Raw genomic sequence first — 23,219 nt, 5'->3', positions numbered from 1 at the left:
ACCAGTTAACAATAATTTGAGGTTTTGGGGGAAAGTCTGTCTACCCACAGGACCGTTATCATTAGCATCGCTAACTGGTTACATACAGAGTGATAGACAAACGCGCGCTCCAAACAGACAGGGGCAACATTGCTGGAAATTAATTGGCAGTTATTATGTTACGTTTGGCTTTTTAAGTCAATAGTGGCTAAGCAGGGGTCTCAGGATGCTTTACTGTTGGCATGACACAGGACTGATGGTAGCGCTCACCTTGTCTTCTCCGGACAAGGTGTTTTCCGGATGCCCGAAACAATCGGAAAGGGGATTCATCAGAGAAAAGGACTTTACCCCAGTCCTCAGCAGTCCAATCCCTGTACCTTTTGCAGAATATCAGTCTGTCCCTGATGTTTTCCTTCGTGGCTTCTTTGCTGCCCTTCTTGACACCTGGCCATCCTCCAAAAGTCTTCGCCTCACTGTGCGTGCAGATGCACTCACACCTGTCTGCTGCCATTCCTGAGCAAGCTCTGCACTGGTGGTGCCCTGATCCCGCAGCTGGATCAACTTTCGGAGACGGTCCTGGCGCTTGCTGGACTTTCTTGGGTGCCCTGAAGCCTTCTTCACAACAATTGAACCTCTCTCCTTGAAGTTCTTGATAATCTGATAAATGGTTGATTTAGGTGCAATCTTACTAGCAGCAATATCCTTGCCTGTGAAGCCCTTTTTATGCAAAGCAATGATGACGGCACGTGTTTCCTTGTAGGTAACCATGGTTAACAGAGGAAGAACAATGATTTCAAGCACCACCCTCCTTTTAAAGCTTCCAGTCTGTTATTCTAACTTAATCAGCATGACAGAGTGATCTCCAGCCTTGTCCTCGTCAACACTCTCACCTGTGTTAACGAGAGAATCACTGACATGATGTCAGCTGGTCCTTTTGTGGCAGGGTTGAAATGCAGTGGACATTTTTTGGGGGGATTAAGTTCATTTTCATGGCAAAGAGGGACTTCGCAATTAATTGCAATTCAGCTGATCACTCTTCATAACATTCTGGAGTATATGCAAATTGCCATCATAAAAACTGAGGCAGCAGACTTTGTGAAAATTAATATTTGTGTCATTCTCAAAACATTTGACCACGACTGTACAATATAGGGAAAGATATAGGCAATGGGGACTGTCTTATTTTTATGATTTTTTACAACATCGCGGACGTGTAGAGATGAAGAGAATTACGTTTGGTTACTTCTAAGTGACTTTGTGTTGGTGCTAAATCGTCATCTCCAACACTGTGACCTTCCAGTACAGAGAGCTATTCTTTGGTGTGCGTTCAGGCCTATACTGTACATTCATATCAGTTGTGTTCCTCCACTGTATTGACCTTTCATTATTTCTATTGGGGTTTGTGTTTCTGCTCAGTGATGGAAAGTCTACCAACCTGTCAGCAGACCATCCTACATATTGAATAAATGGAATTGGATTGTGATGATACGATTGTATCCTGCACACAGTGTGCTTACTTTCCATTTTATTTTTTATTATGAACAATATTTGATTTGATGTGTATCCCTGATCCAATTGTTGGATGACAAATGCATAAAAGGAGAGTACATGCCCATATTTCTGCACCTTTTGATAGTTGTATTACCAATTTTGATCATGATTTTAGTGTCATGACTCTCCCTGGGTGAGGATCAAAGACCTCATATCATCTTGGTAAATGCCCGACAACAACCAGACCCTCTTACCTACGGGGGGGGGGTGCCTTATTGCCGGTCTTGATGCCTTAATACTGCCATAAAATAGAGATAGGAGAAGCTATCTCTGGCCCTCTAGTATGGTGAAAGGAATGTCCTTTGTTTCCGAGACTTTTGCCGCCAAAAACTTCAACATCAAACAATGAACATTGGGACAATATATTTCAACATCCAAATGTTGGTAATGATGAGAAATGGAATATGGAAAATGTATGTATATTTTGTGATGTCATAATTTTTTTTAGAAAGGCGTTATAATGAAAACATTGTGACTTGAAGATATCAGGTTTTCATCCTTTACGTTGTGTAGAAAATATCAAGGAGGAAGACAATGTTTCCGTAAAGATAGGAATGTGATTTCAGCTTTCTAACAAAATCATAGTGATAATAATACTTTTGCCTCGTAACTAGCCACGTCCGAGGGAGCTCAGAGAGCGTGTCAGTATGACGGAAACGCCCCTCTTTACCAGAATACATAAAAGACTAGACGGACCTCAAGCTGCAGCTGACCCTGAAAATCAACACGAGGTGAAGACGACAAAGTTGCCTCCACTAACAATCAATGTTACGGCTGAGTAGCAGTTCTAAGTACTGTTTCTAAGAAGGTGAATTTAAGTGGGACCATCCTGTTACTCTCTTCAAACCATCGTCTACTACACTGCTCTCATCACCCCACAGGGGATCATCGACACGGCTGATTAGCCATCCTCAGAAGACCACTTCCAGAACGAGTGAAAGTAAACAGACGACTAAGAAGAAGGACATTGTGACCTCTTGTGGACAATCTGAGCCTTACATCTGAACCTTAAATCTAAAAGGTCATCAGAAAAGAGAAGGCCCAATCGACCCTTCCCACTTTTCCCGTGGTTCCCCAAATTCCTAATGAGTTAATTGTCAGATGATTAATTTCATATTGTGGCAATTAAACATATCAGGTAATTATTCGATAAATAATAGTCATCACAATAATGAAAGGCACGTCACGACATATTGGAGCCCCCGTGCGAGGAGTCTAAGATAGAACTAGGTCTTACTGTTGAATTCAGTCTATAGGAATTGTGTAGCAAGATACGTTGTACACCAATAGCGCTGTAGGCAGGATTGTTGTTGAGAGTGGCGTGTGTGTGGTCCCTTTTCATCCAGATACTTGTAGGGAGAGATTGACTCCGGTGTTCTATATCTGACGAAAGGTCAGTGTGCAGGGGATTTACTGATTACTACGAGCTAGGACATATGATCCAGTCAATGCAGTTATCAAGAGAAATAGACAAAGTTGAGCCAACCGTGTTACTATCTCGCGTTTCAGAAGCGAGTAGACTCGGTCAGTATTCATTTCTTGAGCTAGGACATATGGGCCAGTCAATTAAAGAAATTTGAGAAGATATAGTTGTTGGACGAAGCAAAGCATTATCTCTCTGTCTATCGCGCTTCAGTAGCTTGAGTAAGACCAACGGCAAAAACATTTATTTTATGTTTCCGCGTGTTCCGGTAAAACATTGCTAGCAAAAGAATCGTCGAAAGGGTTAACATGAGACATCATTAATAAACCCCTTTCCTTGTTAAAGGGTACCCTGTGTGTGCATGGAAATTAGGGTAGCATTACACTAGATGCTAAGCTAACAAAGGGAGAGCAGCAATTTTTGTTTATCCCTTTGTTCCAACGGAAGTTCCACCCCTCGGGACTCCCGTTTGATTTCAGCTTTCTGCGATCAGCGACCTCTGGTGGTGAAGAATCACCAATAATTATTTTTGAAACAATCAATGTGAGGGCACTCTCTTAACCCACTGTTACAACAGGTTATACTGTATGATATGAAAAATGTATGCACTCACTAACTGTAAGTCGCTCTGGATAAGAGCATCTGCTAAATGACTAAAATGTAAATGTAAATATCAATCCAATCTCAACTGGTTGGATATCATTGTCTCATTCGATTTAACCGGGAAGGTGAATCGCCAAACAAACCTTTTTCAGGGTTGGTCATTTGGATAAGGTCAACATTTACATTTTACATTTTCTCCACATTTACCTAGATACAGCAACGCTTTTCAGGTTAATTAAAGTTTAATTCCCAGATAGCCTATACAGGTATGATTGATCATTATCATTGATTAATCCATTCAATTTGCTTTTGCAAAGCTCATTGGGCCAACTCCAACAATACTGGTCCAGTATTGAACGAAGTCCCGCCTTCACGGGAATCCCACGTGTTTCCAGCCCTTAGGAAAAAGTACCCCGGTGGTGAATGTATACTCACATTTGAACTACTAGTTACACTTAGGATACCCAGCAAATCTCAAATGATTGGATATCATTGTCTCATTCAATTTAATAAGTTAAATTGCCGAACATACCTTTTCAGGTTGATCATTTGGATGAGATCCAGATTGATTTGGTTCAACAAAGGAGACAATTTAAACTTTTCCATATTAACCTAGATACAACAATGCTATCAGGTTAATTCAAGTTTAATTGCTTTTGCAAATTTGTTAAAAGCCAACTCCAACATTACTGATCCAGTATTGATGATTCATTGACGTCTGTAAACCAAATAAAATCATTTTTGCAGCTTAAAACCCAAAATTGTACATAAGTTTAAACAACTAATAATCATCAAAATGAGCAAGCTATCAGAGGGGGTGCCATCCATTCCCCCGCTAATAAGTGAACCCTCACCCACAGAAAGATTGATCGCTGACGTCAGCAGCGATGCAAATCCAAACTATGCCGAGGTTAAGTGTCACGGTTTCGGCCGAGGCTGCTCCTCTTCCTTGTTCGGGCAGGCTTCGGCGGTCGTCGTCTCCGGAGTACTAGCTGCCACCGTTCTATGTTTCATGTTCGTTTGGTTTTGTCTGTTCATAACACCTGTCCCTTATTTGTGTCTTAATTGTTTCCCTATTTAGTTTCGTGTGTTTGGGTCAGGTGTTATGCGTGATTGTTTTGTTGTCAGCTTGTACTCTAGTATTTTGAGTCTCTCGTATGTGGTATTCGAGAGTTCGCACTGCGTGCGCCTTTTCTTGTTTTCTCCGCACAGTGTTTGGTGCGTAATTTGTTTGCGCCACCCGGTTGGGTTGACGTCTTTTGTCGTGTCGGACTTTACTAAAGTTCAGTTAAAGTCCTCCTGGTTTCCTGCGCTTGATTCCTTACTCATCCACACACACCACTCTGACATTAAGAATGTTAGATCACAATGCCATAAGCGAAAAAACTGCAGAAATCGCGACAGACGCCCTCCAAAATAGGCCGGCAGGCACAGGCCTTGTGAAGGTTCTCTCCAGTTTAGCCCTGAACTATGCCCACCAGCAGAGATGGGCATTGGTCCAATACCGCTGTGCTCAGCAGAAGCACGAGCAAGAAACTACTGAGATGAAGGGACAGGTGGAGAGAACCAGGAAGCTAATGACAAAAGCTGACAAAGACAAGATGCTGCTAGCCGAGGAGCGGCATTTGAGAACGTATCAATTAAAAGATCTGGCAAACACTTATGACGAAGAACGAGCACAAACTCTCGAACAAATCAGTTTTCTACAAGAACAACTCGATATAGCCAACAGAAATACGACGAAATCCACGCAAAACTAGATTAATATGACGAGCTAGCTAAAAACAAGGGTGACCACTTGATGCCCTGCAAGCAGTTTTAAATGACACCACTCAAAGCAATATTGTTCTATTCAAAAAGCTGCAGACCAAAGACGATCCGTTAATGAACACCTTGACCAAGTTGGATGACAAAACAGCGTAACTCATTGAAGTCGCTGACTGAATGAACGATGAGAGAACCCAGGTATGGACGTTGGAAAACTTGACCTCTAAGCAAGCGGTGGACATCTCATCACTGAATCTCTCGCTCCACACTCAAGATCTCTCCCTGCAAACCATGACCGATAAGTATAAGGCCGAACGGAGCAACTGCGACACTCACTGGTCTAAAATAAATACCCTCAGCTCCCAAGTGGACTCTGCGATGCAGCAGAACACCACCCTTAGGTACCATCTGGAGGAACTCCAGAACAGCCATGCGCTACCGCGTGACTACCCAATTGAGCAACCAAGCTCGCAACCAGAGCCTGGGGAATGAAGGAGTGTAGACGACAGACTTTCAGACTTCACCTCTCTTAGGGGTCCCTCAGTCTTTTCATATTGGTCATTCGGCCCAGAGTAACATGGCGCCTCTTCACCAACAACACTTCAATTTGGCTCTTCCGCTTGGCCCTTCGGTCATAAATTCCCCACGGGAGGAAGCAGACACTCCCCGCGCACTTGGCACGGAACGCCTTGACAAAATCGTCAAAAACTTCAGCATCTTTGACCCCGTTCCAGGTAAGCCAAACGACACTGAGACGTTCTTAGCAGACATAGAGGATGCCTTGGATGGCTACCTGAACGCTACGGATACTGACAGGCTATATCTGTTGAAGCGAACGTCCAACAGACACGTGACAAGGTTCATCCGTCTACAACAGCAACACGTGCAAAACAACTACGCTACACTTGCCACAGCTTTGAAAATAGAATTCAGTGGTTCTGCGACTCGCAAACACAACAGCTCACTGGCTAACACTGTCAAACAAGCTCGGAATGAACACCCACAAGCCTACTATAATAATAATAATATGCCATTTAGCAGACGCTTTTATCCAAAGCGACTTACAGTCATGCGTGCATACATTTTTGTGTATGGGTGGTCCCGGGGATCGAACCCACTACCTTGGCGTTACAAGCGCCGTGCTCTACCAGCTGAGCTACAGAGGACCACAACTACTATCATAGGCTTCTTTCAACTTACTTTGGCATGCTCACTGAAACAGAAATGGAAGATTTATTACCATTCAAACAAATGTTTCTGTCAAACATGTATCCCAACTTCATTAACTACTTGGGCCCTACTGCCCACGTTGGTTTGCCAAACTCGGCACTCCGAGAGCATGCAAGCACAGCTTTTGATGCATCCAAAGCGGGCCGGGCTAAGAGCCCGGACACCTCGGTTTTCAAGATTGGGGGGGGGGGGTGCAATCACTCCAGTTGGAGGATGCGGCATCAGGGACAGGAGCGGAGAAAGATGACGCACCAGGTGTGCGGCTACCACGTACATACCCTACTGATGACTACCGCAGTAACGATAGCTACAAAGAACGTCCCCAACCAAACAGGTCCCACAGAGGTCGATCTGGCCGCTACATTCCTGCATCTAACCCTCACAAATGGTCAGGGAACAAGGGTAACAAGCGTAACAAGAGTAACAAAGGGTTCGATGAAGACTAAAACGTAACTCAAAGCTCTCTGAAGCTTTGATAAGAGATGTACTTCAGCGAAAAAAATTTGAGAAAGAGGGAAAAGATAAGTCACCATGACTAGGCGCGAAATTGCCGGAGAATGGGTCCCCCGAAATTAACATCATTTGCGAGGTCGGAAACGTTCACCTTAACCCCGCCCTCACTTAAATCCCAGTCCAGGGCCCGCTCGATCTAGACACAAGCCCATAAGCTTTGTCTAGAGACCATGATATAGATGTTGCGACGCACAAGGTAAGCAGCGTTGCAACAGCTGATTCCTCTCCCATTCCGATAGAGGACCCACTGGGTCACGAAGTACAGCAATCTGTCTTAAAAATCGACATAGATAACTCACCACTCCGTTCTGCCAACCCACTCCACTTTGTTGGGAATATGACAAGAAATACCGACTCGAACAAGCCATACCTCAAAGCTGTCTTAGAGGACTGTCTGACCTGTGATGCACTGATAGATTCAGGTTTGACTATTTCCCTCATATCTCATACTTTGCTGGATGAACTCAAAACGACAGTGGACCCAGCGAAACGTTGGTTAAAAACAGAACGATGCGACACTAAACTTCGATGTTTCACTCAGGACACCTCGCCTCTTACCAAGCGTATCCTACTAAAACTGAACTTCGAAAGCGTGTCACTTGTCCATCCTGTGGACGTGACTAGCATGGACACCGAGCAGATGCTGATTGGGATGGATTTAATAGACCGTTTGATACGACTGATGGATTGGAAATCCAACCAAATCTGGTCACATTGGAAACAAGGAAGTATTTCACTACTTACTGGTTGTCTCGAACCTCCCGCATACAGTCTATGTGGGAGCGGACATTTTGGTGAGATTGGGTGTTAAACTTGATACCAAGCTCTGTCAGGTTGGATGGGGAGCGTTGCTGCACAGCTATTTTTAGGTATCTCCAGAGACGTTCGATCAGGTTTAAGTGCGGACTCTGGCTGGGCCACTCAAGGACATTCAGAGACTTGTCCCGAAGCCACTCCTGCGTTGTCTTGGCTGTGTGCTTAGGGTCGTTGTCCTGTTGGAAGGTGAACCTTCGCCCCAGTCTGAGGTCCAGAGAGCTCTGGAGCAGGTTTTCATCAAGGATCTCTTTGTACAAAGCTCTGTTCATCTTTGCCTCGATCCTGACTAGTCTCCCAGTCCCTGCCGCTGAAAAACATCCCCACAGCATGATGCTGCCACCACCATGCTTCACCGTAGAGATGGTGCCAGGTTTCCTCCAGACGTGACGCTTGGCATTCTTTTTTCTCATGGTCTGAAAGTATTTAGGTGCCTTTTGGCAAACGCCAAGCAGGCTGACGTGCCTTTTACTGTGGAGTTGCTTCCATCTGGCCACTCTACCATGAAGGCCTGATTGGTGGCGTGCTGCAGAGATGGTTGTCCTTCTGGAAGGTTCTCCCATCTCCACAGAGGAACTCTAGAGCTCTGTCAGAGTGACCATCGGGTTCTTGGTCACCTCCCTGACCAAGGCCCTTCACCCTGATTGCTCAGTTTGGCCGGGCGGCCAGCTCTAGAAAGAGTCTTGGTGGTTCCAAACGTCTTCCATTTAAGAATGATTTGAGGCCACTGTGTTCTTGGGGACCTTCAATGCTGCAGAAATGTTTTGGTACTCTTCCCTAGATCTGTGCCTCGACACAATCCTGTCTCGGAGCTCTACGGACAATTCCTTCGACCTCATGGCTTGGTTTCTGCTCTGACATGCACTGTGGGACCTTATATAGACAGGTGTGTGCCTTTCCAAATCATGTCCAATCAATTGAATTTACCACAGGTGGACTCCAATGAAATCTCAAGGATGATCAATGGAAACAAGATGCACCTGAGCTCAATGTCGAGTCTCATAGGAAAGGGTCTGAATACTTATGTAAATAAGCATTTCTAAAAACCAGTTTTCGCTTTGTCATTATGGGATATTGTGTTTAGGTTGATGAGGATTTTTTATTTTTTTATCCATTTTAGAATTAGGCTGTAATGTAACAAAATATGGAAAAAGTCAAGGGGTCTGAATACTTCCCGAAGGCACTGTAAAGAGATAGCCTCTTCTTAACTTGGAAGGATGGGTTGAGGTCCTGTATTCTATCCAATACAGATTAACAATCTTCACACTTTTAAAAGCAACAACTTACCCCCTTCACTCCTTTGAGGTCCCCTTTGAGAAGAGAGTCCAGGGTGAAGATCACATTATGGCTCAAGCTCTGGAGCTGTGGAGGAGACAGAAGAGGATGGTTCATTCTCAAAACGATAAAAATGATATTTTGATGGGACTTTGGCAGCTCTAATCACAGTACTTGAATTTCAGGGGTCATGCACAGAGCCAGTGAAGGACTTATAACCAATCCACACTTTTCTCTTTCTGGTTCTTGGAGATTGCCTGGCTCAATTGACCCTTCGCTAAGCCCCGCCCCAGATTTTTGGGCAACTAATCACAGCGCTCCAATGGCTAGCAACTGTGGTCGAGTCCGACACCTCAGACAAATTCACATTTGAAACACATGAAAGCCATTAAGGGCATTACAAAAACAGAGTTTTCATCCAAAATCAAATAGTTCAATTGGCTAAATAATTTAACAGTGCACCAGCGGTATTTGCTCCTGTGATTCCTGAAATGCAGAGCCTGTTGTATTCAAAACACAGTTTGAGATCATTGTGAGGGTATTTCACCAGTGATTAGAATAGGGAATTGGGCTTCCAGTAACCAAGGGGGCAGGACTTAGCGAAGGGTCAATTGGTAAAGCATGGCGCTAGCAATACCAAGGTCATGGATTCAATTCCCAAAGGAACCATCACAGACCACATCCTGGAAATGTATTCGTCGTTTTGGATAAAAGCATCTGCTAAGTGGCATATTTTAATTATATTAAGTTGCCAGGCTTGCATTTGATCCGCCAAAAAAAAACTAATTCCAGGGTTTTTCTTTATTTTTACTATTTTCTACATTGTAGAATAATAGTGAAGACATCACAACTATGAAATGACACATGGAATCATGTAGTAACCATAAAAGTGTTGAACAAATACAAATATATTTTATATTTGAGATTCTTCAAAGCAGCCACCCTTTGCCTCGATGACAGCTTTGCACACTCTTGGCATTCTCTCAACTAGCTTCATGAAGTAGTCACCTGGAATGCATTTTAATTAACAGGTGTGCCTCGTTAAAAGTGAATTTGTGGAATTTCTATCCTTCTTAATACATTTGAGCCAATCAGTTGTGTTGTGACAAGGTAGGGCTGGTATACAGAAGATAGCCCAATTTGGTAAAAGACCAAGTCCATATTATGTCAAGAACAGCTCAAAAAAGCAGAGAGAAATAACAGTCCATCATTACTTTAAGACATGAAGGTCAGTCAATCCGGAAAATGTCAAGAACTTTTAACGTTTCTTCAAGTGCAGTCGCAAAAACCATCAAGCGCTATGAAGAAACTGGCTCTCATGAGGACCACCTCAGGAATGGAAGACCCAGAGGATAAGTTCATTAGAGTTACCAGCCTCAGAAATTGCAGCCCAAATAAATGCTTCACAGAGTTCAAGTAACAGACACATCTCAACATCAACTGTTGAGAGGAGACTGCGTGAATCAGGCCTTCATGGTCTAATTGCTGCAAAGAAACCACTACTAAAGGACACCAATAAGAAGAAGAGACCTGCTTGGGCCAAGAAACATGAGCAATGGACATTAGACCGGTGGAAATTTGTCCTTTGGTCTGGAGTCCAAATTGGAGATTTTTGGATCCAACCGCCGTGTCTTTGTGAGACGCGGTGTGGGTGAACGGATTATCTCCGCATGTGTAGCTCCCACCGTAAAGCATGGAGGAGGCGCTGTGATGGTGTGGGGGTGCTTTGCTGGTGACACTGTTTGTGATTTATTTAGAATTCAATACATAATTAATCAGCATGGCTACCACAGCATTCTGCAGCGATACGCCATCCCATCTGGTTTGGGCATAGTGGGACTATCATTTGTTTTTCAACAGGACAATGACCCAACACACCTCCAGGCTGTGTAAGGGATATTTTACCAAGAAGGAGAGTGATGGAGTGGTGCATCAGATGACCTGGCCTCCACAATCCCCTGACCTCAACCCAATTGAGATGGTTTGGGATGAGTCGGATGGCAGAGTGAAGGAAAAGCAGCCAACAAGTGCTCAGCATTTGTGGGAACTCCTTCAAGCCTGTTGGAAAAGCATTCCAGGTGAAGCTGGTTGAGAGAATGCCAAGAGTGTTTACTTAAAAATCATACAATGTGATTTTCTGGATTTTTGTTTTAGATTCCGTCTCTCACAGTTGACGTGTACCTATGATAAAACTTACAGACCTCTACATGCTTTGTAAGTAGGAAAACTTGCAAAATCGGCAGTGTATCAAATACTTGTTCTCCCCACTATATATATATGAAAATTATAGTCCTCTCTCATCTTTTTAAGTGGGAGAACTTGCACAATTGGTGGCTGACTAAATACTTTTATATATATATATATATATATATAAATAATGGCACACAGTCTCAATGGACTAATCCATTGCGGAGGCCACGGGGATGTCACAGTCCAAGAAAAGGGGAGTGTGGCTAAAATGCAGAACTCCAGAATGCGCTCTCTCCCACCAATTTGTGCACATTCATTGTTTCATTATGCATTGTGTGAATTGTTTACCCTTTGATTATTAGTGTATCAATTCCCCATTACATACACTGAGTGTAAAAAACATTATGAACACCTGCTCTTTTCATGTCATCGACTGACTGTGAATCCAGGTGAATCCAGGTGAAAGCTATTTTTGATTTATTAGGATCCCCATTAGCCGCAGCATTGCCAATGGCGACAGCTATTCTTACTTGGGTCCGACATATAACGAAAAACACATTACAGACAAAATACTTTACGATTGACATACATTTAAAACATTAACATGTAGTGTGTGTGTGTGTGTGTGTGCATATATCAGTTACACATACATGTCAGTACATACAGTGGGGGAAAAAAGTATTTAGTCAGCCACCAATTGTGCAAGAGAGGTCTGTAATTTTCATCATAGGTACAGGTCAACTATGACAGACAAATTGAGAATTTTTTTCTCCAAAAAATCACATTGTAGGATTTTTAATTAATTAATTTGCAAATTATGGTGGAAAATAAGTATTTGGTCACCTACAAACAAGCAAGATTTCTGGCTCTCACAGACCTGTAACTTCTTCTTTAAGAGGCTCCTCTGTCCTCCACTCGTTACCTGTATTAATGGCACCTGTTTGAACTTGTTATCAGTATAAAAGACACCTGTCCACAACCTCAAACAGTCACACTCCAAACTCCACTATGGCCAAGACCAAAGAGCTGTCAAAGGACACCAGAAACAAAATTGTAAACCTGCACCACGCTGGGAAGACTGAATTTGCAATAGGTAAGCAGCTTGGTTTGAAGAAATCAACTGTGGGAGCAATTATTAGGAAATGGAAGACATACAAGACCACTGATAATCTCCCTCGATCTGGGGTGCCACGCAAGATCTCACCCCGTGGGGTCAAAATGATCACAAGAATGGTGAGCAAAAATCCCAGAACCACACGGGGGGACCTAGTGAATGACCTGCAGAGAGCTGGGACCAAAGTCTACCATCAGTAACACACTACGCCGCCAGGGACTCAAATCATGCAATGCAAGACGTGTCCCCCTGCTTAAGCCAGTACATGTCCAGGCCCGTCTGAAGTTTGCTAGAGTGCATTTGGATGATCCAGAAGAGGATTGGGAGAATGTCATATGGTCAGATGAAACCAAAATAGAACTTTCTGGTAAAAACTCAACTCGTCGTGTTTGGAGGACAAAGAATGCTGAGTTGCATCCAAAGAACACCATACCTACTGTGAAGCATGGGGGTGGAAACATCATGCTTTGGGGCTGTTTTTCTGCAAAGGGACCAGGACGACTGATCTGTGTAAAGGAAAGAATGAATGGGGCCATGTATCGTGAGATTTTGAGTGAAAACCTCCTTCCATCGGCAAGGGCATTGAAGATGAAACATGGCTGGGTCTTTCAGCATGACAATGATCCCAAACACACCGCCCGGGCAACGAAGGAGTGGCTTCGGAAGAAGCATTTCAAGGTCCTGGAGTGGCCTAGCCAGTCTCCAGATCTCAACCCCATAGAAAATCTTTGGAGGGAGTTGAAAGTCCGTGTTGCCCAGCGACAGCCCCAAAACATCACTGCTCTAGAGGAGATCTGCATGGAGGAATGGGCCAAAATACCAGCAACAGTGTGTGAAAACCTTGTGAAGACTTACAGAAAACGTTTGACCTGTGTCATTGCCAACAAAGGGTATATAACAAAGTATTGAGAAACTTTCGTTATTGACCAAATACTTACTTTCCACCATAATTTGCAAATAAATTCATTAAAAATCCTACAATGTGATTTTCTGGACATTTTTTTCTCATTTTGTCTGTCATAGTTGACGTGTACCTATGATGAAAATTACAGGCCTCTCCCTTCTTTTTAAGTGGGAGAACTTGCACAATTGGTGGCTGACTAAATACTTATTTTCCCCACTGTACACAGAAGTAGGTTACATGGGGGAGAGGTGTTGTGCCGTGAGGTGTTTCGTTATTTGTTTTTTGAAAAAAGGTTTGCTGTTCACTTGCACTATATTAGATGGAAGGGAGTTCCATGCACTCATGGCTCTGTATAATAACGTTCCCTTGAATTTGTTCTAGACCTGTCGACTGTGAAAAGACCCCTGGTGGCATGTCTGGTGGGGTAAGTGTGTGTGTCAGTGCAGTGTGTAAGTTGACTATGCAAAAAATCAGGGATTTCCAATAAATGATTGATTAATATGAAAACAAGAAGTGGCGCAGTCAGTCTTTCCTCAACTCTTAGCCAAGAGAGACTGGCATGCATAGTATTAATATTAGCCCTCTGATTACAGTGAAGATCAAGACGTTCCGCTCTGTTCTGGGCCAGCTGCAGCTTAACTAGATATTTCCTTGCAGCACTTTTATTTTATTTTCATTGATTTAACCTTTATTTAACTAGGCAAGTCAGTTAAGAACAAATTCTTATTTACAATGACTGCCTACCAAATAGCACTTTTTTTTTTTTTAATAGGACAAAACACACATCACGACAAGAGAACTAAGACAGCAACATAGCATGGCAGCAACACATGACAACACAGCATGGTAGCAACACAACATGGTAGCAGCACAAAACATGGTACAGACATTATTGGGCACAGACAACAGCACAAAGTGCAAGAAGGTAGAGAGAACAATACATCACGCGAAGCAGCCACAACTGTCAGTAAGAGTGTCCATGATTGAGTCTTTGAATGAAGAGATGGAGATAAAACTGTCCAGTCTGAGTGTTTTTTGCAGTTCGTTCCAGTCACTAGCTGCAGCGAACTGAAAAGAGGAGCGACCCAGGGTTGTGTCTGCTTTGGGGACCTTTAACAGAATGTGACTGGCAGAACAGTTGTTGTATGTGGAGGATGAGGGCTGCAGTAGGTATCTCAGATAGGGGGAGTGAGGCCTAAGAGAGTTTTATAATTAAGCATCAACCAGTGGTTCTTGTGACGTGTATACAGAGATGACCAGTTTACAGAGGAGTATAGAGTGCAGTGATGTGTCCTATAAGGAGCATTGGTGGCAAATCTGATCGAATGGTCAAGAACATCTAGCCGCTAGAGAGCACCCTTACCTGCCGATCTATAAATTACGTCTCCATAATCTAGCATGGGTAGGATGGTCATCTGAAACCAAGTCTAGATTTAACCTTAGCCTGCAGCTTTGGTATGTGCTGAGAGAAGGACTGTGTACCGTCTAGCCATACTCCCAAGTACTTGTATGAGGTGACTACCTCAAGCTCTAAACCCTCAGAGGAAGTAATCACACCGGTGGGGAGAGGGGCATTCTTCTTACCAAACCACATGACCTTTGTTTTGAAGGTGTTCAGAACAAGGTTAAGGGCAGAGAAAGCTTGATGGACACTGAGAAAGCTTTGTTGTAGAGCATTTAACACAAAATCCGGGGAGGGGCCAGCTGAGTATAAGACTGTATCATCTGCATATAAATGGATGAGAGAGCTTCCTACCGCCTGAGCCATGTTGTTGATGTAAATTGCGAAGAGAGTGGCGCCTAGGACCGAGCCTTGGGGTACTCCCTTGGTGACAGGCAGTGGCTGAGACAGCAGATGTTCTGACTTTATACACTGCACTCTTTGAGAGAGGTAGTTAGCAAACCAGGCCAAAGACCCCTCAGAGACACCAATACTCCTTAGCTGGCCCACAAGAATGGAATGGTCTACCGTATCAAAAGCTTTGGCAAAGTCAATAAAAATAGCAGCACAACATTGCTTAGAATCAAGGGCAATGGTGACATCAATTAGGACCTTTAAAGTTGCAGTGACACATTCATAACCTGAGCCGAAACCAGACGGCATACCAGAGAGAATACTATAAACATCAAGAAAGCCAGTCAGTTTTTCCAACACTTTTGATAAACAGGGCAAAATAGAAAATGGCCTATAACAGTTAGGATCAGCTTGATCTCCCCCTTTAAATAAAGGATGCACCGTGGCTGCCTTCCAAGCAATGGGAACCTCCCCAGAGAGGAGAGAGGTTAAAAAGGTCAGAGATAGGCTTGGCGATGATAGGGGCAGCAACCTTAAAGAAGAAAGGGTATAAACCATCTGACCCAGATGTTTTTTGGGGGTCAGGTTTAAGGAGCTCCTTTAGCACCTCGGACTCAGTGACCACCTGCAGGGAGAAACTTTGTAGCGGGGCAGGGGAAAAAGAGGGAGGAGCATCGGGGCTAGTCGCATTAGAAGGGCTGGGAGATGAGGAAATGTTGGATGGGCAAGGAGGCATGGCTGAGTCAAACAGGAATCCTGACTTAATGAAGTGGTGATTAAAGAGCTCAGCCATGTGCTCCTTGTCAGTAACAACCATATCATCAACATTAAGGGACACAGGCAGCTGTGAGAAGGAGGGTTTACTCTCCAGGTCTTTAACTGTTATCCAGAACTTCTTGGGGTTAGACCCACAGAGAGAGAACTGCTCCTTAAAGTAACTAACTTTGGCCTTCCGGATAGTCTGAGTGCACTTATTTCTCATTTGCCTGAACGAGAGCCAGTCAGCCTGAGTATGCGTGTGCCGAGCCTTTCACCAAATGGAATTCTTGAGGTGGAGTAACTGCCAGATCACGGTCGAACCAGGGGCTGAACCTGTTTTGCAAATCAGGACAGGTTGTTTAACTGAGCAGCCAGTTGGTAGAGCATGGTGTTTGCAACGCCAGTGTTGTGGGTTCGATTCCCACGGGGGGCCAGTATTAAAATAAAAATAATTTAAAAATAAAAATAATGTATGCACTCACTAACTGTAAGTCGCTCTGGATAAGAGCGTCTGCTAAATGACTAAAAATTTAAAAAAATTACGAACACAGGCTGTAAAACAGTGATCACTAAGGTCATTACAGAAAACACCAGACTGATACCTATCAGGATTATTTGTGAGGATAACATCAAGGAGAGTAGCCTTTTCTGTGTGTTTGGAGTCATGCCTTTTGGGATTGGTAATAATCTGAGAAAGATTTAGGGAGTCCCATTGCTTTAGGACTTGGTCAGGTGGTTTAAGCATGTCCCAGTTTAGGTCACCTAGCAGGACAAATTCAGACTTAGTGTAAGGGGCCTGGAGAGAGCTTAGGGCATTTAGGGTACAGGCCGGTGCTGATGGTGGACGATAACACCCAGCAACAGTCAACAAATAACTATTTGGAAGCGTAATGCTTAAAACCAGCAAATCAAATTGTTTGGGGACAGACTTGGTGGAGACAACTGAGCACTGAAGGTGTTCCTTGGTAAAGATTGCCACTCCACAACCTTTGGAAGATCTGTCTTGCCGAAAAAGGTTATAACCAGAAAGGTTAAGATCAGTGTTGAAAACACTCTTTCTTAACCACGTCTCAGTAATGACCAACACATCTGGATTGGAGCTGTGAACCCACACTTTCAATTGATCAGTTTTAGGTAATAAGCTTCTAGTGTTAACTTGCAGAAAACCCAGGCTTTTATGAGATTAGAAATCAGTGAAGCAGATATCAGAGCACAAGTCATAATTGGGGCTAGCAACAGTAGATGGGCCAGGGTGTACATGCACATTTCCAGATATCATCAGCAGTAATACAATCAGGGCACGGCAGAGACATTTGAATGTGCATTAGATGGCAACAAGATCATATTGTACAGCAATTTCATCAGGTAACATGAATACAAAGCCGGCGAGAGGTGGTTAGAATAGGATGGGAGGCCAATAGTCTGTGTAACAAATAGAGAGTCAGAGTCCCGAGTGTGGGAACAAACAGTCTGTCCCACGGTTGGGAAAACAAGCAAATTCATAGTCAACAAAGCAAACAGGAGTCATGAGGCAAATAGCATAAAGCACAAGAAAAAAATATAACTAGCCATTGTAAGTTCAGAGTCACTCGCCCCTACAGTGCGTGTGTGCTGGAGGTGAGCGAAAGCTCGGAGAGAGGAGGGAGTGTGGCGGGGGTACCTGTACCAGACAGGGGGAGACAGGCCGGGCAGATGGTGAACAGATCGGCAGGTAGAATCAAAGCTGCAGTGCAGCAGGCAACGGGAGTAGGTGTCACACCCACTTGGGAGAAACTTTTTCGGGAGGCAGATTCCTTGTAGAAAATCCCAGCTAGCAAGTCTCTGCCCACCGTTTTTTTCCCACGTGGAAAAGGAGGTCGTTAGCTAGCTATATATATCTCTTCAGTTTCGGCGAATGGTCCTTCACGATGTCCAAACAAAGTTGTCCTGTGGCTGTTGTATTTTGGAGATTGAGAGGAGGATATCTTCTGATGTGATCAAAGCAACAATATTGTTTCTTATTGAGGTAATTTACAATTGAAATGTCCTGGCTGCATATCATTTCAAAACAGAGATGAATCCAGGGAGTACTGTATTGTAATGACCTCTGCACAGATGGAGGGGGCTTCAAAGGCCTCTGCATTTGGGTGGGGGGGGGCTGTGAAACTCTCCTGCCAATGTTGGGCTCAAGGGCTTTGACACATCTCACTTCACAACTCAGTGCTAATTGATCTGATCTGTTCTGTCCTAGCAAGCTTGGTAGCATTAACGTAGCATTCAGTCCTTATAAAGTAAAATATATCATTGTAATTGATTGACCATATGACTGGACAATAATCAAGATAAGATAAAACTAGAGCCTGAAGGACTTGCTTTCTGGAGTGTGGTGTCAAAAAAGCAGAGCATATCTTTATTACGGACTGACCTCTCCCAATCTTTACAACCATTGAATCTATATGTTTTGACAATGACAGTTTACAATGTAAGGTAACACCAAGTATATGGCACCACAACAAACCTGCCAAAAGAGGGCCGCCCACCAAAAAACGAATGGACCAGGCAAGGAGGGCATTAATCAGAGAAGCAACAAAGAGACCAAAGATAACCCTGAAGGAGCTGCAAAGCTCCACAGCGGAGATTGGAGTATCTGTCCATAGGACCACTTTAAGCCGTACACTCCACAGAGCTGGGCTTTACGGAAGAGTGGTCAGAAAATAGCCATTGCTTAAAGAAAAAAATAAGCAAACACGTTTGGTGTTCGCCAAAAGGCATGTGGGAGAGTCCCCAAACATATGGAAGAAGGTACTCTGGTCAGATGAGGCTAAAATTGAGCTTTTTGGCCATCTCAATTTCTGGCGCAAACCCAACACTGCTCATCACCCCGAGAACACCATCCCCACAGTGAAGCATGGTGGTGGCAGCATCCATGCTGTGGGGATGTTTTTCATCAGCAGCGACTGGGAAACTGGTCAGAATTGAAGGAATGATGGATGGTGCTAAATACAGGGACATTCTTGAGGGATACCTGTTTCAGTCTTCCAGAGATTTGAGACTGGGACGGAGGTTCACCTTCCAGCAGGACAATGACCCTAAGCATACTGCTAAAGCAACACTCAAGTGGTTTAAGGGGAAACATTGAAATGTCTTGGAATGGCCTAGTCAAAGCCAGGACCTCAATCCAATTGAGAATCTGTGGTATGACTTAAAAGATTGCTGTACACCAGCGGAACCCATCCAACTTGAAGGAGCTGGAGCAGTTTTGCCTTGAAGAATGGGCAACAATCCCAGTGGCTAGATGTGCCAAGCTTATAGAGACATACACCAAGAGACTTGCAGCTGTAATTGCTGAAAAAGGTGGCTCTACAAAGGATTGACTTTGGGGGGGTGAATAGTTATGCACGCTTAAGTTTTCTGGGTTTTTTTGTCTTATGTCTTGTTTGTTCCACAAAAAATCCAGGTTGTAAGGCAACAAAATAGGAAAAATGCCAAGGGGGGTGAATATTTTCGCAAGCCACTGTAGCTCTGAATCCACGATATGGCAGAGGTTGAAAAGCCATAAAAAATACGTTCTCTCAACAATAGGTTATGGTCAATAATATCAAAGGCTGCACTGAAATCTAACATTACAGCTCCCACAATCTTCTTATCCGACCGCAAGGCACTACAGAGTGTAGTGCGTAAGGCCCAGTACAACACTGGGGCCAAGCTTCCTGCCATCCAGGACCTCTATACCAGGCGGTGTCAGAGGAAGGCCCTAAAAATTGTCAAAGACTCCAGCCACCCTAGTCATTGACTGTTCTCTCTGCTACCAAACGGCAAGCGGTACCGGAGGGCCAAGTCTAGGTCCAAAAGGCTCCTTAACAGCTTCTACCCCCAAGCCATAAGACTGCTGAACAGTTAATCAAATGGCAACCCGGACTATTTGCATTGATCCCCCTCTTTTTTATGCTGCTGCTACTGGCTGTTTATTATCTATGCATAGTCACTTTACCCCTACCTACATGTACATATTACCTCGACTAACCTTATACCCCAGCACATTGACTCGGTACTGGTACACCCCTTTATATAGCCTCGTTATAGTTTTATTGTGTTTTTTAGTTGTTCTTTTTATTTATTTGTATTTCTTTCATTCTTTCATATATATACAGGGGCGGTGTGTTCAATAGGGCGATATGGGCGACGCACTGCCAAACGGGAAAAGGAAGTGATTTTTTTTCTAATCAATTATATCACGGCAACAGTAGTTATCAGTGTTGTAATCTAGACGTCTGATCTGCCACAGTGCCACTAAATGTCCAATCAGGCTAAAGTCGTGCTTCAAATGCCCCCCCCTTTTGGGGCGATTTCAGTCAGGTTGAAAATCGCCCAGAAGTCTGTCATAGACTCCCATGTAAAATCTATTTTTTTCAAATATCAGAGCTTTCAATACAATCTCTATGGGTTTCTGAGGGCTTGCACTTACGCGCTTTCGTCATACGTAACATATAACCATGAACGTAACTAAGAAAAGAGCGGGTAGCAGCGTCAATCAATTCACTACTTCTATCAAAATGGCTAGGCTTCAGTGCAACTCGATTGTGTCTTTGAAAGAAGTTCCTTTTTGTCGGCGAACAAATGAAGATAAATTGGCAACGAAACAATTAGGACCTCCCAGACCAAATTTAATAATTCAACAGGTTTCTACTAAAGGGGGGAAGTCCTACACCCGAGGATTTTCCAAAAAATTGGTACGAACGAAAAACCTGGCTAGCAGGCTGCGATGTAGCTAATGCAGTCTTCTGCTACCCCCTGCTTACTCTTTCACCCTGAAGGCGGCACGGCAGACAGCACCGCTTGGACAGCGACTGGTGTGTAACGGACATGCACCATCTTTCAGGAAAGATTAAGAAACATGAGCTGTCAAAGACCCACATGGATAGCTGTTTGAGATTGTCTGCTTTGGGGAGAGTGAACATTCCCACTCAACTGGATGAGGGATACAGGCTAGCTGTCCGCCGCCACAACGATGAGGTTAGTGTTGATAATCACAAGTTTACTGGAGAACTGAAACTGACAAGGCTGACAAGATAGGACCCTTTTGTCCATTGTTATTGGATAGGAACAGAACTTATAACCAGCTCCTGACCTAAATAGATCTTAGCACAACATTTTACTCAACATATCATATTCCATATTCACTATAACAAATATATTTACTACGACATTAGCAAGAACCGCCACATCCTCAGCCGGCTAATCCAGTGTGTGAAGTTTTGCGGAGTGTTTGAGTTAGCTTTGCGAGGCAAAGATGAAACTGAGGGCTCCACCAACCCTGGTAAGCCAACACTTTTGAGATCAGTCAATAAATGCTTCTGGTATTGACTTATATGCTGCCCCTGTCTTCATGTTGTTGCTGGACATATCTTTTTTAAAATGTGTGTAGGTCACCTAAATCATCAGAAAAATTGCCCCCCCTGAGAATTTTTTCAGGAGCCGCCACTGTATATATATATATATATTTTGTTATATATATATACATACATACATACATACATACATACATACATACATACATGTACACATACATGCATATAAATGCAAATGCATATACAGTGGGGAGAACAAGTATTTGATACACAATGTTTTCCTACTTACAAACCATGTAGAGGTCTGTAATTTTTATCATAGGTACACTTCAACTGTGAGAGATGGAATCTTAAACAAAAATCCAGAAAATCACATTGTATGATTTTTAAGTAATTAATTTGCATTTTATTGCATGACATAAGTATTTGATCACCTACCAACCAGTAAGAATTCCGGCTCTCAAAGACCTGTTAGTTTTTCTTTAAGAAGCCCTCCTGTTCTCCACTCATTACCTGCATTAACTGCACCTGTTTGAACTTGTTACCTGTATAAAAGACACCTGTCCACACACTCAATCAATCAGACTCCAACCTCTCCACAATGGCCAAGACCAGAGAGCTGTGTAAGGACATCAGGGATAAAATTGTAGACCTGCAAGACTGGGATGGGCTACAGGACAATAGGCAAGCAGCTTGGTGAGAAGGCAACAACTGTTGGCGCAATTATTAGAAAATGGAAGAAGTTCAAGATGACGGTCAATCACCCTCGGTCTGGGGCTCCATGCAATATCTCACATCGTGGGGCATCAATGATCATGAGGAAGGTGAGGGATCAGCCCAGAACTACACGGCAGGACCTGGTCAATGACCTGAAGAGAGCTGGGACCACAGTCTCAAAGAAAACCATTAGTAACACACTACGCCATCATGGATTAAAATCCTGCAGCGCACTCAAGGTCCCCCTGCTCAAGCCAGCGCATGTCCAGGCCCGTCTGAAGATTGCCAATGACCATCTGGATGATCCAGAGGAGGAATGGGAGAAGGTCATGTGATCTGATGAGACAAAAATTGAGCTTTTTGGTCTAAACTCCACTCGCCGTGTTTAGAGGAAGAAGAAGGATGAGTACAACCCCAAGAACACCATCCCAACCGTGAAGCATGGAGGTGGAAACATCATTCTTTGGGGATGCTTTTCTGCAAAGGGGACAGGACGACTGCACCGTATTCAAGGGAGGATGGATGGGGCCATGTATCGCGAGATCTTGGCCAACAACCTCCTTCCCTCAGTAAGAGCATTGAAGATGGGTCGTGGCTGGGTCTTCCAGCATGACAACAACCCGAAACACACAGCCAGGGCAACTAAGGAGTGGCTCCGTAAGAAGCATCTCAAGGTCATGGAGTGGCCTAGCCAGTCTCCGGACCTGAACCCAATAGAAAATCTTTGGAGGGAGCTGAAAGTCCGGATTGCCCAGCGACAGCCCCGAAACCTGAAGGATCTGGAGAAGGTCTGTATGGAGGAGTGGGCCAAAATCCCTGCTGCAGTGTGTGCAAGCCTGGTCAAGACCTACAGGAAACGTATGATCTCTGTAATTGCAAACAAAGGTTTCTGTACCAAATATTAAGTTCTGCGTTTCTGATGTATCAAATACTTATGTCATGCAATAAAATGCAAATTAATTATTTAAAAATCATACAATGTGATTTTCTGGATTTTTGTTTTAGATTGCGTCTCTCACAGTTGAAGTGTACCTATGATAAAAATTACAGACCTCTACATGCTTTGTAAGTAGGAAAACCTGCAAAATCGGCAGTGTATCAAATACTTGTTCTCCCCACTGTATATACACATATCCTTTAAAAATATATATTTCCCTTTATTACTTTCCAACCCCACCACCCCTTCACTAATTGGAGTAAACTAGTGATCAACAACGCTTAGGCCTCTACTTCCAGCTTATACATACTATATACATTTC

The 23,219-nt window shown here is 43.7% G+C and overlaps 1 protein-coding gene across 4 annotated transcripts in view; it reads right to left on the bottom strand.

The window, feature by feature from the left end:
- Positions 1–23,219, bottom strand: part of asap1a (ArfGAP with SH3 domain, ankyrin repeat and PH domain 1a) — a 210,372-nt gene that overhangs the window by 87,112 nt on the left and 100,041 nt on the right. For all 4 annotated transcript variants that reach the window (XM_045226714.1, XM_045226717.1, XM_045226716.1 and 1 more), the window contains one exon: positions 9,167–9,241. In XM_045226714.1, coding sequence (XP_045082649.1) covers positions 9,167–9,241 — 75 coding nt within the window. The remainder of the gene's footprint in view (positions 1–9,166; positions 9,242–23,219) is intronic.

Source organism: Coregonus clupeaformis, chromosome 18, assembly GCF_020615455.1.
Source record: "Coregonus clupeaformis isolate EN_2021a chromosome 18, ASM2061545v1, whole genome shotgun sequence".
Lineage (NCBI taxonomy): Eukaryota > Metazoa > Chordata > Actinopteri > Salmoniformes > Salmonidae > Coregonus > Coregonus clupeaformis.
This window is presented reverse-complemented; position numbering and strand designations above follow the sequence as displayed.